The sequence below is a fragment of the Rousettus aegyptiacus genome, unplaced genomic scaffold, assembly GCF_014176215.1.
Source record: "Rousettus aegyptiacus isolate mRouAeg1 unplaced genomic scaffold, mRouAeg1.p scaffold_m13_p_5, whole genome shotgun sequence".
Lineage (NCBI taxonomy): Eukaryota > Metazoa > Chordata > Mammalia > Chiroptera > Pteropodidae > Rousettus > Rousettus aegyptiacus.
In genome coordinates this window covers 113,970,333-113,986,108 of record NW_023416308.1, presented here as the reverse complement: position 1 = coordinate 113,986,108, position 15,776 = coordinate 113,970,333, and the positions used below count along the sequence as shown (strand labels likewise).

General features: G+C 54.9%; 1 protein-coding gene and 1 pseudogene across 1 annotated transcript; one reads left to right on the top strand and one right to left on the bottom strand.

Annotated features, from left to right (window-relative positions):
* Positions 1-5,572: 5,572 nt before the first annotated feature.
* Positions 5,573-13,839, bottom strand: LOC107504744 (pepsin A-4). The gene is made up of 8 exons (XM_016134169.2): positions 13,688-13,839; positions 11,616-11,733; positions 10,956-11,074; positions 10,039-10,238; positions 8,337-8,453; positions 7,078-7,222; positions 6,888-6,986; positions 5,573-5,882 (listed from the first exon to the last, which is right to left on the bottom strand). The coding sequence occupies exons 2-8, from the start codon at positions 11,731-11,733 to the stop codon at positions 5,733-5,735; spliced, it is 948 nt and encodes a 315-aa protein (XP_015989655.2). The 5' UTR covers positions 13,688-13,839; the 3' UTR covers positions 5,573-5,732.
* Positions 13,840-15,414: 1,575 nt separating this feature from the next.
* On the top strand, positions 15,415-15,530 carry LOC118603125 (annotated as a pseudogene).
* The last annotated feature ends 246 nt before the right edge of the window (positions 15,531-15,776 follow it).

The following is a 15,776-nucleotide window of genomic DNA, read 5'->3' as shown; positions in this document are numbered from 1 at the left end:
CCCCGTCTCAGCCCCCAGCTTGGGAGGAAAGCCTACCCCAAACTGGGGCTGGGTTGGGGAGGTGTCTCGTGTAAGCACCTGGTGGCCTCTGATGCCGGGGGACTTCTAAAGTGAGAAGGGAAAAGACAGATGGAGAGGGCTTTGCAGGTTGGGCTCCCTGGGTGGGGACCTCTGAGGACGGAGCAGGCCGGCAGTTTCTTGTCGCCACACCTGTGGGCAGGAGGGAGGGAGAAGTGGGGCTGCCTTGAGTCCCAAGGCCTCAGCCAGCCGGATCTGGGAGCTCTGAGGCCCAGCGACCCTTCATAGTTGTCCTGAGGTGGGGAACAGGGAGAGCGCTTTGTGTTCCCTTGTTGACCAGTAATTCTTTATGGGCTGCCCCAGGAAAGTGGTGAGACCTTGGACCAGGCAACTCCCTTCAGCCAAGGCAATTCCTCATGAGGGCCGATGGCCGAGGGAGCTGTCAGCCAACAACCTTCCCAGCAGATGGGGGACTAAATCCTTCTGCATCAGCGCTGCAGGGGAGGTCTGGGCGGGGCAGCTTGGATTCGTGACCAGGGATCGAGGTCCGCGCTCTTACGAATGGAGGAAAACGAGATGGGAATGGGAGACGGGAGACTTCGCTGTCACCAGGTCGCCAGCTTGCTACCGCTGAACACCAAGGAGGGGCCGTAGAAGAAACTGCCGCCCCCACCGCCCAGACCCCGCCCGCCTGTGCCCGGGCTCCCCTCCCCTCGCTCTCCTCCCACCTGCCGCTCGGCACACACGTTCCACGTGAGGACGTCTGCAGTGTTGCCAGCCGCGAAGGCCACCTGCGCCGTCCGGCCCGGATGTCAGGGTAGTCGTGTCCTAATCTGCGGCCATAGCGAGTTTAGCGTTAGGAGCATGGAAACCAAAGGCTTAAGAGGTGCAGAAGACTCGGAGGCCATTTTGCCTAGTTAGACTCAAAGGGTGGCAGTTCGGCGTGAGGTCCAGGGCGCGTGAAACCAGGTTTGAGCCCTACTCCGCCGCGACCAGCCGGGGGGCTTCTCGTCTCCGTCCCCTCATCTGTGCGGTGGGGTCACGATCGTCCTACCTTGCGGAGCCGTGGCGGTGGCACGTGATGATGCCTCCATCAGTCTCTGTGGTTCGTGGCCCGCGTGGCCATCCATCCAGCTGCCCTGCGTCACCTGGCATCTGTGTTTCAGGATGAAAGTGCGGGGCGCTGGCTGCCTCCACCTTGCAACTTCTCAAACAAGGCAGGAGCGGCCGGCTACCAGCCAGTGCCCATTTTCTTATGGCCATCCCTCTATTCCATAAAGAATGCAACTCACATTTGAACGCTGGTTTCTCCCTGCTCCGTAGAACTCAAGTAAATGATGTTCATTTCGAATCGTTAAAAAAATAAATACGTAAAAGGCTGGGGGGAGAGCTGTAAACATTTTCCCCAAGGTGGTCCAGGTATGAAAGCATGCTTCTCTGGATGCCCCGTCACCTCCCCTCGGGTTACAGCTGGGACTGCGGAAGCCCAGAGAGGTTAGGAGGCTCCCCTGAGGATGCACAGATTATGAAGGCTGGGCTGGGCGGGGAGCCCCGTTTGGCTCCCAGTATGGGCTTTTTCCCTTCACACGGCACCTGGTGGGCTTCTCCTGTGGGAGTTTCAGTCGATGATGGGCTACAGTTGATGGGAGGGTGCTGTGAGCACCTTAGCTTAGTCTGGGCTTCCCCAAGAGCAGACCCAGAGATGAATACTTGGGTGACAGTCACTGACCTAGGAGTGATCGCGGGGAGCCCGCGAGGGAGGGGGGAGTGAGACGGAAGGGAAGAAAACTAGCCGAGGTGCATTACAGAGTGGTCATCGCTGTGGGCAGGTGGCACCCAGCCCTTCTGTGGGCCCTGGGAGACCATGTGGCACCTGCCTCAGAATCGTCCCCTCCCCCAAGGGCCTGAGGATGCCACTCTGCTACTCTTGTCCCTGTCTTGTTCCTGGCATGTCCAGCTGGCCCTGTCTAAGGACCAACCCTACTTCCTTGTCACTCACTCCCGGGCACGAGAAGGCTCTCGGGGCGGAGGTGCAGGAACTGCCCACAGCAGCCCTCCTGCGGGGCAGGGCTCACATGGCCTCACTGCCTCTTCTCAGGGCCCGGGGTGGCGGGCAGGCAGTGCTGTTGTGGCCTTCTGGGAGCCCCTGTGGGATCTGACCAGGCAGGAACCTGTTGTGCTTACAATAAGGCTCACCGTTCGCAGCCCCTGCCCAGGGCTAGCCGGCTGCAGGAGGCTGGGGGACCACCTTCGAGACCCCGATGGGCGCTTCATGCCTTTAATGGGCAGAGTGAGTTAACAGCCTGGGCCCCCACAAGCAGGAAGGTGCTTGTTCTTGGGCGAACATATCCCACATCTCCCCTTACCTAAGGACTCCACATTAGGGTTCTGAGGAGCAGCGGAGGATGGAGAGAGTGTGCCGGAAGCCTGTTCCCCGTGGTCAGTTTCACTGGATCCGGGCCTTCCCGAAGGGGCCAAGTGGTCAGACCTGGTTCCAAAGACCTGCTTCGGGAAGTTATCAGGTGGATAGGCCTGAAGGCAAGCAACAGTAGGTCGCGCATTAGGATAAACGTTCAGAGGGTTAAAAGTACCTTTCATTAACTTAGGGTGAATGTGCGGTATATCTGTATCCTTAGAAATAAAAATGTATAGAATTGTATTCAGTGAGACATCTCCCCCACCCTGCATTTACCCAGCCTCCCCTCTTCTCTTTTCTGTGGTCTCTGGCCTTGGATGTCATTTCTCAGTTCCTTTGTGTGCATGCAAGCAAATCTTGTAACCCAAATACGGCACAGCGAAAGCCCCGTTGTCCTTTCTTTGTTTGCGTATTTGTTTGTCACGGGACGATCCCTTCTCAAAATCTCTCCGCCCCGGTCCCTAGCAAGCGTGCTCACTTTCTCCTTTTTACAGCCGCGTAGCCACTCCGTGCAGGCGCGCACCAAACGCTGTTTGATTATTCCCTGTGGATGGACATGTTTGAGTCATTTCGAATCTCGCTCTTAAAAAAAAGACGCTACAAAGGAATAACCTTGTACTTACGTCATTGTGCACGCGTGTAAATGGATGTTTAAGATGAATTCCCAGAAGTGACGTTACTGGGCCAGAAGGTATGTGCATTTCTAATTCTGACGGATATTGCCGCATGGGGCTCCTTAAGGGTTGTACCAATTTGCGCCCTCACCAGCAACGTGCGAGAACCTGCATTCGGGGAGGGTTCGGGTTCCATAGATGAGCGGAGCAGCGACCCACGAGATGAAAATAACACTCCTGGATGAGCGTGGATGGAAAGGAGGGGTCTGGCTGGGTTTAGACCCCCCAGGACCCCTGGGAAATGAGAAAGACGCATGAAGCTGAAGAAAAGGACTGTGCGTCCACCTCGCTTAGCAACGTGGGGCGCGTCAGATCAGCTATGTTAGCATGGGGTTTTCCCATCTGAATGATCTGTTTGAGGGGGAGCCTTTTTAGAGTCTGTCTGGATCCAAGAACCCCAGGGTGAAGGAATTGGAAGCAGGGCTGTGGCGGGGGGAGGGTCTGAGCTGCAGCTGGCGGGGTTAGAAGGAAGGATGTGGCTAGGAGCAGGAGAGGAAGGGTCTGGGAAGACCTGTCCACGTCCCCAGAGCCTAGCACAGAGCCCGGCTCATAGGAGCTGCTCGGGAACTGTCAGAAAGACAAACAGCTAAGGAGCTGGGACACCGTGAAATTCCTACCCAGAAATCCGAGCAGTCCACCTGTTGGTCCCATGACCACACACGGCAGGGACAGAATGCGATGGGGGTAGGAGCAGATCCACCTGTTGTCGTACGCGTGGCCTCAGTCAAAACAGATCCACTCTCTCAGCCTGTCCTCATTGGTTTAGAAAGTCACTCAGATAACCAGGACATTCAACAGTTAAACGGTCACAGCCCTGGCCCGGTAGATCTGAGGCGAGCCCTTCCACAAATGCACGGCGCCTGGTTGTGCCCAGTGCCGTGAAGGTGAGGAGGGTCGGGCTCTGTGAGAGGGTGGTCAGGGAAGGCTTCTCAGGGAAGTGGTGCTTCGGCTGAGATTTGCAGGATGCTGGACGTTAGCAGATCACGACAAAGGGAACAGCGGCCCAGGCAAAGGGAACGGTGTGTGTAAAGGTCTGGAGGCAGGGAAGCAGTCTGGGTATTTGTGGAGGTGGGAGAAGGCCAGGGTGGCGGGAGCTCAGGGTAAGACGGATCCAGGTGAGGCAGGGAGGGTAGCACAGACTAGAACCTGCAGTGCCTAGAAGCCACACCAAAGGTTTACTGTCTTAATCCAAGTGCAACCGCCAGGCATTAATGAACGATTTTAAGCAAGGAAAGGATGTGCTCAAATTCGGGTTTCGAAAAGATCATTCGGCTGTGTCTTCTTAGAACTCGACATCTTATATTCATACGGGTGATAAACGGCAAATCGCAGGATGACGTGACAACAGCGTATCTAAAGCCATCTTGTTCTGGTCACCCCAAAGTGATTCTCGCTTGGCAGGGAGGCCCAGCTCTAGCGCTCAGGCCAGTGTCTCCGGCGAACGGTCTGGAGTCCAGCTGTCAGCAGAGGCAGGAGCTATGGGAGTTTCTCCAACGTGCGTGTGGAGGAGCACAGGACTACAATAGGTTTACTAGCGGAAGAAGAACGGGGATCGCACTGAGCTGAGTTGAAGGGAAAGAGATCATTTCACAGCAGGGCTCCTCAGAGCCTTCGATTGGGACGTGCGCCTCATGAACCTCGAAGAAGGGGCTGGAACGTAGCACGTTCCACACTCATTTTGGAGACTTTGGTTTTCGTTGAACATTTTGCTACCAAACCCACGCTGAGAAACGCTGCTCACTTTCCCATTCGCGTTTCTAGGGCCTATTGGCTCAGGCGCGTGCTCGGTTCCTTCTCTCGTGACCTTTATTCAGGGAGCAGGAAAACCACCCTCTTTCCTGGTGGAGAAGTGCGGCGAGCAGGTCAGTGTCTTGAACCCAGAGTGTGGCGGCGGCGTCAGCTATGACGCTGGCTCGACCCGCTCATCACATAGAGCAGCCTGGCTGACGGCGGGTGTCAGCTCCTGGCTGACGGCGGGTGTCAGCTCCTGTCACCTCTCTGGCCCGTATCTTACAGACGGGACCTCCCCGCCTGGCCTGCTTAAAAACATCACCGTCAGCGGCCACCTCTCTTTGATCTCTCTTCTTTCCTCGTTGCGCTGTCGGCTTTGGGAGAAATAAGAAGCCGACTCCCTTAACCAAGAACTAAGGGGTCCTGTTCCACGAGAAGGCAATGTCCTGCCGTCTCTGGTCCCCAGGTCTTTTTAATTCAACTTTGTTATTTTTTAAACCGAGGTGCGATTGACTCCCCCACTCTTTATATGATGCTCCCAGCAGGCCCCGCCCAGGCCTGTTTGTCTTCCCGGCTCTCTCATGAAGTGTGCGCTGCCGCGGTCACCGTGTTTGGTGCTGTCGCGGTAGCTGTGGTCATTTCTGTCCCCTTGCCCTGGCGCTCGGACCCCAATGATGATGTGACGAGACATAGCAGTAAAGAGAAGAAGCTCCACGAAACATTTTTTCAGGATGATATGTTTTTATTCTACATCATTGGTAGGACAGGGACTAGGGCTAAGATTCTGCCTTCGCAATCCCGCAGGAAAAGCAATCAGGAGAATTACGTACGTCTAGAGTGGGCACAGAGCTGGGGGCTGGATCATCCTGGGAAGTGGCCGGAAAGACTCCGGCTTAGGCCACGGGAGCCAGGCCGACCTGGTTGTTGGCTCTGTCAAAGACGGTGAAGTACTGACGGATGAAGACATCACCCAGGATCCAGAGATCCCCGGACGAGGTGGGGAGGTTCATGCCCTGGAAGCCACTGATGCACACATCGTCGCTCTGGAGAAAAGCACAATCGAACCGGGGATGGGACACAGACTCAGCAGCAGCAGGCGCCGGGGACTAAGCATCAGGCGCCATGGTCCACCGCAAGGCTCCAGCAAGGAGGGGCTTCCTGGGCCGTGTCCGGGGACGTGGCTCTCTGGCCCAAGGTCCGCCTGTGTAAGCTGTTCGCTGTGCTATTGTTTTCCAGGGGTTCCTAGACATTATCCGGCGTTTCTGGCAGAGGCACAAAGCCTGACACCAGGATCGGAGCTAAGGGGTGTTGGGAGAACTCAGCTGCTGGGGAGGACTTTGGACGCCCCGGCGACACAGCCTTTTCTCATTATTCTGATCCCATTCAGTGACAAACAAGGTCGGCTGTTAGTTTATTTTCCTTCACCAGGGTCCTGGGCCACAACTATGGGTGCACATTAGAATTACCCGGGGAGCTTCGAAAAATCTCATTGCTCAGGCCTCACCCCGACTAATTAATCAACATCATTGGCGGCCGAGGGCGTGGTTGTTATTCCTGCCAAAAAACAACGACCCACTGGGCAAAATTACTTTTCCCCCTGGCATTGTAATAGAAGATCAAGGGTTTTCCTGTGGTTCATTTGACTAAAATTTGTCACTTGGCGGAGACAGTAGGAGCATGTCAGCCCTCCTAAGAAAGTCGTGACTCCCATTCGCTCACCATTTAATAGCTCTGATGTGGTCAGTCTCACCTGGCTCCCCTGACCTCTCTCAGAATCAACAGGCTAGTTAGTAATTGAGGCCCAGGGCTTGGAGTCAGGTGTACAACTAGAGATCCTCATTTCATGCCACCATCCTTCGCCTCACTTTTTCTCTTGGGGGTGGGGGACATGCGTGCATTCATTTTCAATATGTTCCTTTTCTCCAGGGGCTCTCTAGTGTGGACGGCAGCCGCAGCTTGTGGGGGTGTACCTCCGCTCGCGCGGGGCGGGAGGACGTGGCCACGTTCTATGCAGGCACACCCAGGTGGAAGGCCCAGAGCCCTCTTACCTCCAGGATGTAGGCACTGGCGGGCAGAGGGTACTGGACGCCGTTGATGGTGAAGATGATGTTGGGCAGCTTGCTGGCGGACGAGCAGCTGACCACCATCTGGAAAAAGAGAGAGTGAGAAGGGCCGCACGCCGCCTGGGTGGCAGAGCCACCAGCGGGCTTAGGCCAGGGCGGTCGGGCCTGGGCTTACATCGCCGTCCGAGTTCTCGCTGGCTCCAATGTAGCTCTGGATGCTGCTAATGGCGCTGGTTGGGCCAGAGAGCAGAGAAGTGCCGGTGTCAATAATGGCCTGGCAGCTGTCACTGCAAGCGAGGGCCTCTCCGTTCACGGTGACACTGAGGGCAAGATGCAAATAAGGGTCCCCTTAGCTCCCAGGGGGCACATCTCCCCAAGGAGGAACCCGGTGAGCCCAGGGGGCTCCTTCTTCCCATCCATTGGCCAACATATAACATTGCAGCTTCTCTCATTCACATATGCATTCACCCCACAAATATTAACTGGGTGCCTACTGGGTACCGGGCACGGGACACGCAAAGCCGGATAAGACAGCCACACCGTTTCCGGCTGTGGGGAGTTCACAGTTTGCTGGAAAGATAAGGTTTGATTGAGGAAGAGCAGGATGAGCCGGGACGGGGCCAGGGAACAGAAACGCAGTCCGGGGCGAGGGTGGTAGTGGCGGGGAGCAACCGGGGAAGGCTTCTCAGGGAAGCAGGCACCAAAGGCTGCCGAGGAGGGGAAGCGCCGAAGGAAGACATCACAGGCAGAGGGGATGGGAGGTGGGCGTCGTGGAGACAGAGCAGCAGGGGCGAGAGTCGCAAGAACTGACATTTTAGCATGGCTGGCAAAGACGTAAGGCTACCAGTGCATCCCGATCTACCCGGGACTGTCCTGGTTTTAGTACTGGAAACTCTTGCATCCCAGGAAACTGCTCACTCCTGGGCAAACCTGGGTGGCTGGTCACTCTAGCAGCCAGGCGGGGGCGGGAAGAACAGCTGGGGGACGAGGCTGCATGGGGAACCAGCAGGCCCCGAAAGAGGGAGGTGGGAAGGAATGGCCTGAATCAAACTTAGCCATTTGGCCCCAACCCTAGGCTAAAAGTGGCATTTTCCCGAGCATGGGAGGAGTGTGTGCCAATTCACAGTCCCCTATACGCTGAGCCACGTGGGCAGCCAGCTTCCGGCTCTCCCCAGGGATGCTGGTAGATTGTCCTCCTTCGTGACCGGAAGAGACGTGGTTGTCTCATCCTTGCAAAGGGTCTGGGGGTCTCAGTGAGGTGTCTCTCTCAGGGTCTCCCTGTCTTAGCCAGCTCTACCTGCTCCTTCTGGGGTGCATTTCCCCGTGCTGGCCGTTCTGGGGGGAGGCGGTTAGAAAGTTTAGTTGACTACGAGTCTATACAAAAATGGAATCTGGGGCTCGTGCCGGGACGCTGCCCATCCACGGTGCTCTCACCTGTCCAGGGTGATCTGCCAGTAGGTCTCAGCAGACAGAGGCACCCAGTTCAGGCTGCCACTGTAGTAAGACGAATCGATGCCACCAAACATCACCACACTGCCACTCTGGTCATTGCTGTGGGAAGTGGAGGGAAAAGATGGGAATTCGTTCCTTCCTTCACGCCTCATTCCTTTGTTCAGCGAACCGAACCTAAACTGTATGCCTTGGAAGAGCTACGTTTTCAGGGGTTTTTTTGCTATGGAATTTTGGCCTCTATTTTAAGCAGATTTGCTGTAGGTTCTTGCTGGTGCCAGGAGCTGCGCCGAGTGTGTGACAAATGAGGTTTCTTTTTAATCCTTACACCAAGGCTCATGCCATGCTCACCGCGATTATTATTATTTCCACTTTACAGAGAGGAAACTGAGGCACAGAGGGGTGAGGTGACTTGCCCAAGGTCACACAGCCTGGCGGTGGCAGAGCCAAGGTTAGACCCCGGGTCTTTCCGGTTCCAAAGTGTGCGGTTTCCACCGCGTACTCTCAGTGCTGTGGGGACCGTAAGGGAAGCAAATACACGACAATGTTTGTTGCTCTGAAGGACTTGATGGGGCGGTTGTGCCCCCAGGGGACATGTGTCAATGTCTGGAAATGTCATGATTGGGGTGCCACTGGCATCTGGTAAGTAGAGGCCAGGGAGGCTGTGAAATAACCTGCAATGCACAGGACAGCCTCGAGGACCAGGAATCGCCTGGTCCGAAATGTCCAGGGTGCTGAATCGAGAAACCTGATCTGGCTGGGGAGATAAGAGCTCTCCACGACACGTCTTAAGGACCTGAAGATCTGGCTTGCGTTCAAGAGCTGACTCCAATGTTAAGCGGCCAGGAATAGAAAGGGTAAAAGGAACCTCCTGTTGCAAACTGCGAGGGTCCTCGTTCCTGGAATATTTTGTTATCTGAATCTTTGCAGATTTGAGTTAGATAGGAAAGCAAATGTAGATGATGGTAGGAGATTCGTCACCGAATAATTGGCCCAGAGACAAAACAGTCCCGCCCATCTAACAGCGCCTCTGACAGTACATGTGACACAACGAGATTACAGCAGAACAATCAACAACTGAAGACAGACATCGACGGTGACGAGGAGCTTCAAAAGAGAAGGATGCGGGTGTCTTGGGGAAGTTGAGGATACCCTCAGATATTCTTGCATGAACCTCTACTCAACTTAAACCAACGCTCGGTTTATCCTTTATGCATTCTTAGAATTAACTCATCGTCACGCCTGGAACCTAGATTTTAACAAATAAAAGAAACTGGCTTTCATCATTTAAAACTTTCACTGTTCAAGATATAAGACCCAATCGAATCGTTTTTTTGTTTGTTTGTTTGTTTGTTTTGCTACAGAATTTAGGCCCCTATTTAAAGCGGATTCACTTTAAATGGGGGTCTTTCGGAGACCAATGATGATGGTCTGGTGCTGGAGAGCAAGCAGCCGATGACATTGGACTTGTGCAGGTCAATGTGACCCAGGCTCATGCTGGCCAAACAGGTTGGATGAAGATGGCTTGTCACAGAGGGAGTTGTGGTCATTTTCACCAAAGCTACACTTTCCAAGCATTGGACACCAACCTTTCAAACCTCTGACTTGCTAAGACCCTCTCTACCCCACCCAGTCCTGGACAGCACCCTGCTAGGCCAGGTGACCTTGACCTTTCTGCTCTACTTACGCGCTCAGGTAGACAGAGAAGAGGTCTTGGGAAACGAGTCCCTGGTCCCACAGGTTGTCAAAGACGGGTGTGGCCCCCGAGGAGGAGATGCTGGGGAAGGCCAGACCCAGGATGCCGTCGAAGGGCGCGTAGTACAGGAAGGAGCCGGGCTCCGTCTCGCTCAGGCCGAAGATCTGGTTGGTGTCGGAGATTCCTCCAACCTGGGTGGGGGGGACCAAGTCGTTCGTGATCGCCTCGTATGGACTGAGCCCTCTGCGGTTGCCAGCCCTGGGCCCAAACCATCCCGGTTCATTTTGCGTGGGACTCGGGAGTCAGGCTGCAAGGCGGGGAGAGGGACTGTCCCCAGGGATGCTTGCTATTCTGCTAGAGGTAATCATTGCAGCTGATCTCCAGGTGGCCACAGTCTGTGACCTGGTGTAAGAATTTGCCGCAGAGCAGATGGTCACCGTGTGCTCGTGTGTCTGATGGGAGGATGCCAAGCGGACCTCAGGCAAATCAGAGCCCTTGACCGCTGCTAGGAGCGGGGGGCTGGTGGAGCTTTTGTTGGGGTGGGGAGGCCTCTAGAAGGGGGAAGAGGACGAGGAGGAGGAGCTGCAAAAGAGAACTGAACCTTTCTTTTTTACCTTCACCATTCCCTCCCCCTGTAACACTCAGCTTGGGTGGGGCTGAGGTTGGCCTATGGCTCCAGACACCATTCGGTTACCACCACTGCCCACTTAGAAATGTCTGTGATGTCTCTTGCATTTCCCCCTTGCCATCCCCCAGTTAGCTTACTTTTGTGACCACTGAGACCCGTATTGCTTAAACGAGCTGGTTCTGGGGGTGAGAGGGGGTTGCTGCTTCTGGGTGACCCTTAGGTCCTTGGAAGCTGGCCCCAGGGCTGGGCAGAATGAAGTGGCCAGTCGGCAGGTGCTTACCTGGACGGTGTCATATCCGAGGATGCCTGTCATGCTGCCGGTGCCGTAGGTGATGGAGACCGTCTCGCTGGTGGCCTCGAAGGTCGAGGAGTCCTCAGGGTTGAAGAGGTTGTGGTTGGCTGTGAGGGCAAAAAGTGACATCATCAACTTCCAAAGCTGAGCAAGAGTCATGGACTGGGGATGTCTTCCTGGGGTAGGTGTCTGGCTGGGCGGTGGGGCTCTGGACGAGAAGGGTGACCTCTGCCCTGGACTCTGGAGTCTGGGCATTCCCAGGTTTCATTCCTGTCTGGTTGGGCCAGTTGGGACCATCTCACAGCTGAACCCACTGGCCCCCCCGAGGACACCCGGGCAAACACTGAGTGGACTTGGCTCACAGTTGCCCTTGGCGAGAAACGCCGGCCCACTTCTTTCTGCCATTGGACTGAGCTCCTTGAGGGCAGGGACTATGCGTGAGTCAGCCTTTTATCCGCAGGGCACCTAAGCCCAGTGCTTGGCACGTAATAGCTGTTCAGTGAAAGCCTGTTGAGTGACTCCTGAAGTGGCTCCAGCAGGCTTGAAACTAGACTGGTTTGAAGCCCTTGAGTGTCCTGGGCTCCCAGGTCGGTTGGTGCTGGGGGCCCCGGCAGGGCCGGGCAGGACCGGGCAGGACCGGGCACTCACAGCAGGCAAGACTGTAGCAGTAGACCGAGGGCACCCACAGGTTGGAGGAGCCGGTGTCAAAGATGACGGTGAACTCCTGGGCAGGGGTTCCGATGCCAATGGTGCCGAAGTATTCCATCTGTGGGGTGGGGGCGGCACAGTTCATGGACCGGGGCCTCCCCACCTCGGCTTCCCCAGGGACTGTCTCTACGTTGGGTCCCTAGCCCACCTCCCACCTTTCCCCTCACTCTTCTCCTTGCCTTTCTCTGCCTGTCCTATTCATCCGTCCTTCAAGGCCCAGCCTCGTCTCCCCTCCTCCTTGAAGTCTTCCCTGATTGCTGTCCGGTTTCACGGTTTCACGCTGACTGTTCTCTTCTAAGCACCATTCACACCTACTACTAATCCCAGCTGGTCTGTCTTAGTCTTGTTCTCAGAGGACAGGGTGAAAACTTAAAGCGCCCCTCAGCGGAAAAGCTTAAATTCCCATTCATTGAATTGTTGATTAGGAGGTAAACAAGTCTCGGAAAGATGGAAACCCCTCGAGATATCTCCTCATAGCTAGGTTTTAAGAAAGGGCATTTAGGAAAGGGGAGTTTTATTTTTAGCTCCAGCACGTTAGCCCTTGCCGGCTTTTCCGGCCACACTGGTCTTGCTCTTCTAGAATGACAATGAGCCCATGGGCATCTCAGGGCCTTTGCACTTGCCATTTCTTGCGCTTGGAAAATGCGCAAGATCGCAAATGCTCTGGATCTTTCCTTAGCTGGCTCCTTCCCATCAGTCATTCAGAGCTCTGGTCAGACATCACCTCTACCAAGAAGCCCTCCCGGATGACTTTATCTACGTTCACTCCTCCCTCATTCTTCTTCCCCTTACTCTAATGAATTTTCTTGGTGCTGCTCATCTTTCTCTGACATTCTCTTACATACGCATTTGTCTCTTACCTGCCTTCTCTAGCATACAAGCTCAAGGAACTTTGCTTATTCACCATTGTTTCCTCAATTCCTTGCATAGCCCCTGGCACACAGTAGGCGCTTCCTGAATATTTAAGTGAATAAATGGGCTAACTTCACCAAGCTCTGTCCAGGGGACAGGCCCTGTGCTAAGTACTCCAAAAGACATGATTGCACTAATTACTCGTAACAGCCCTCTGAGGGTCAGTATCAGTGGTTCTGATTTACAGACTAGGAAACTGAGGCTCGCTCAGAGAAAGTAAATGATTCGCCCAAAGTTATATGGCTTGGAAGCGTTAGAGCCTAGATTCGGACCAGGTCTTGCAGATTTCAAACGCTAAGCTCTTAGTGACAGGCGACATTGCTTTGTCCCCTTGGCCCTGTGCCTTTTACACGGGGGACACACGGTTTTTACCGAAGGGCAAGGCGTGGCTGTGGCATCCCAAATAGAAGAGTCAGATTGATCTTCCTGTCACTCCAAACTGATCTCGTTGACCGCCCATTGAGATGATTCAGTGGCAATTAGGATGCAGACCCTTATCAGGGACTCTGCCTGGCGCCTCCCGCCGACTCCTCAGGCCTCGCCGTGCACCCACCCCTATTCCTCCCTCCCTTTCTGTTCTCCGTGCACACTGGCTTTCTTTCCTCAAAGGTACTCTGCTCCCCACTGTCGCAGGGTCTGGAACGAGCCCTCCTGCTCTCTGGGACTCTCTCCCGTTCTCTTGGAGCCCTGGCTCGTCCTTCGTTGCTCCAGAGAGGTGTCCCCGCCTGCAACCTGCCACACCGGCACGGTCACCATAGCCCTCGCTCGCCCACCTGGACTTCTCACGCTTAGTGAGGCTCGCGGATTATTGTCTGTCTCCCCCTGGCCCAGCACAGTGCCCGACACATAACGAGGTGCTGTATACGTAACCACTGGATGAATGAATGAATGAATAAGTGAAGGAATGAATGAATGAATGAGAGCAACAGCTCTGACCGAGTGTCCCTTCCTTCCCTCTGTCCCTGAGATTCAGGGAGCAGACCCCTAGGTTACTGCCTGGGGGCGTAGAGTCCCGGTCCATTTTCTAAGACGCCTGGGACCCTCCCTCTCCTCCTGGCCAAGTCCTTGGAGCCACCTCTGCTGCCTGCCCATGCACTCACGTCCAAGTAGTTCTCAAGGGGCTGGGTGGACAGGACGGAGGCGGCCTCCTTCAAGTACTTGCTGGCTGGGTTAAGTTTGTGTGTCTTCAGGAAGTCCGCCAACAGGCCATGCTGGATCAGGTTCCTCCTCAAGGACTTCTTTTTGACGAGGGGGACCCTGTGGCGAGCGAGTGTTTGCAAACCGACGGTTAGGAGGAAGAAGAGTAATGAGGCAAGGAGTCTGCTCACGGGGTGCTGTGGAAGCCATGAAGAAAAGGAAGTTGGCCCAAGAGAGGACAGGGGAAGGAGGCCCAGAGAGGAGATGCTCCCATTTTGGGCACAATAATGCAAAGGGGTTAAGTGGACGTTCAAAGCCACCTGGCCTAGCGATGGAGCTGGGAACCAAAACCAGGCTGCATTTGAGGGCCTGGACTCTTAAGCACATTTGCAGTGCTGGCTCCCCAAAAGGGCAGAGAGAGAGAGAGAGAGAGAGAGAGAGAGAGAGAGAGAGAGAGAGGGAGACGCCAGAAGGGAGATCTGAGATGGTCAAAGAGAGAGAGGAGTTGTACGAGGGAAGGAGAAACACCTAGGAGGGAAGAGAGGCAAGGCGACAGGCAGCGAAGGAAGACAGCCCCTCGGAAGCTGTTCTCTGCGCGGCGTGACCCCCAGACTCACTTGTGGATGAGGCACTCGGACAGCGCCACCAAGCCGAGCAGCAGCAGCCACTTCATGGTTCTTCCTGGGTCCCAAGTCTCCAGAGAAGGAAAGGTGGGTGGAATGGGTGCAGAAGCAGGCAGGGGCTGCTCCTTATATACAGCCCGAGTGCTTGGGAATTGATCTTATCAGCCCTCGAATGTCACCTATTATTCTAATTCCAAACGGAAAGTTTCCTGATAAGATTGTCCCCGCCCCTGAGCCATGTTCCAAGAAGTTTCCAGCCCGAGTGGAGCTTTCCAGTGAAACCACCTTCCAGGATGGGCGTGAACCCGCAGAGAGAGCAAGTCACCGCGGCGTGGAGGCTCATTTCTTAAATCATAGCATGCGTCAAAACTCGACGAGATGGATATTTCGACAGGGATGGTCTAGCGTACACTTAGGATTGAACGGATGTCAAAGAAGCTCAGGGCACCCAGTGGGACCGACAGCTGGGGTTCTCGGAGAGCAGCTCCCCACTTAGGGATGGGCCATGTTCCTGTAGCTGTGGCCCCGAAGCACTTTCATAGGCTGGTGGTTTGGGACTTAGGACACAATTCCCTACAGAAATGTCACTGTATGGAGTTGTCGGGTGTCTCACTAGCCTTCCGGGCCTTCTTGTCCTCCTGTTCCTGGTGGGCATTGGGCCAAGTCCCGGGAAATACAGGGGGAGAGAAGGGAGTGGAGCAAGTGGGAAGATGCCGCCCCCCTTAAAACAGGCCGGGTTTGCCTTCGGAACCTGCGCCCCTGACTTCCTGAACCCCTTCTCTTCCTACTGCTCCCGCCCCCAGCCTCTCCGGTAGCTGGAGGCCTCTACCTTTGAGATCTCACGGGGTGCTGACTCTCCTGGGTGCTCCATGCTTCGAACTTGGCTGAATCAGCTGCAGTGCAGCAAAGCAATTTGGGAAAATTCATACTAGTGTGTGCATGACTTAGAAAGGTTCTCTTGTTAAAAGAAGATGCTACCAGACAGGGTTCCATAGTGTAGTGGTTAGCACGTCTGCTTTACATGCAGAAGGTCCTGGGTTCACATCCCAGTGGAGCTGTGGTCCATGTTCTACGGCCATGCCACTCTGAACAAGTCTGATGTCTGATCTCGGAAGCTAAACAAGGTCGGGCCTGGTTAGTACTTGGATGGGAGACCACCTAGGAAGACCAGGTGCTGTAGGCATAAATAATAATTAAAAAAAAAAAAAAGAAGAAGATGCTTCCTAAACAATGGATTCTCTACTTTATGGGGTTTATTCAGCAGACAAAATGGAGTGAAATTTTGATTCAGGAATCGTGGGGGAGGGAGGTCACCAGTAGGTAGTGAGCCCTGTCTGTGGGTCTTGTTCTGAAATTGTATTCCCTGGACCATACTTGGTTTTTCCAGCTCCAAATTCCCCCCAGTGCCTCTGAGTGAGTATGGAGGGGT

Coding starts and splice junctions, on each gene's coding strand:
- LOC107504744 (XM_016134169.2), bottom strand. CDS start 11,733: ATGGAATACTTCGGCACCATTGGCATCGGAACCCCTGCCCAGGAGTTC. Junction 11,075..11,615: donor CTGCTACAGTCTTGCCTGCT/GTGAGTGCCCGG, acceptor TTGCCCTCACAG/CCAACCACAACCTCTTCAAC. Junction 5,883..6,887: donor CCAGTGCCTACATCCTGGAG/GTAAGAGGGCTC, acceptor GCTTTTCTCCAG/AGCGACGATGTGTGCATCAG.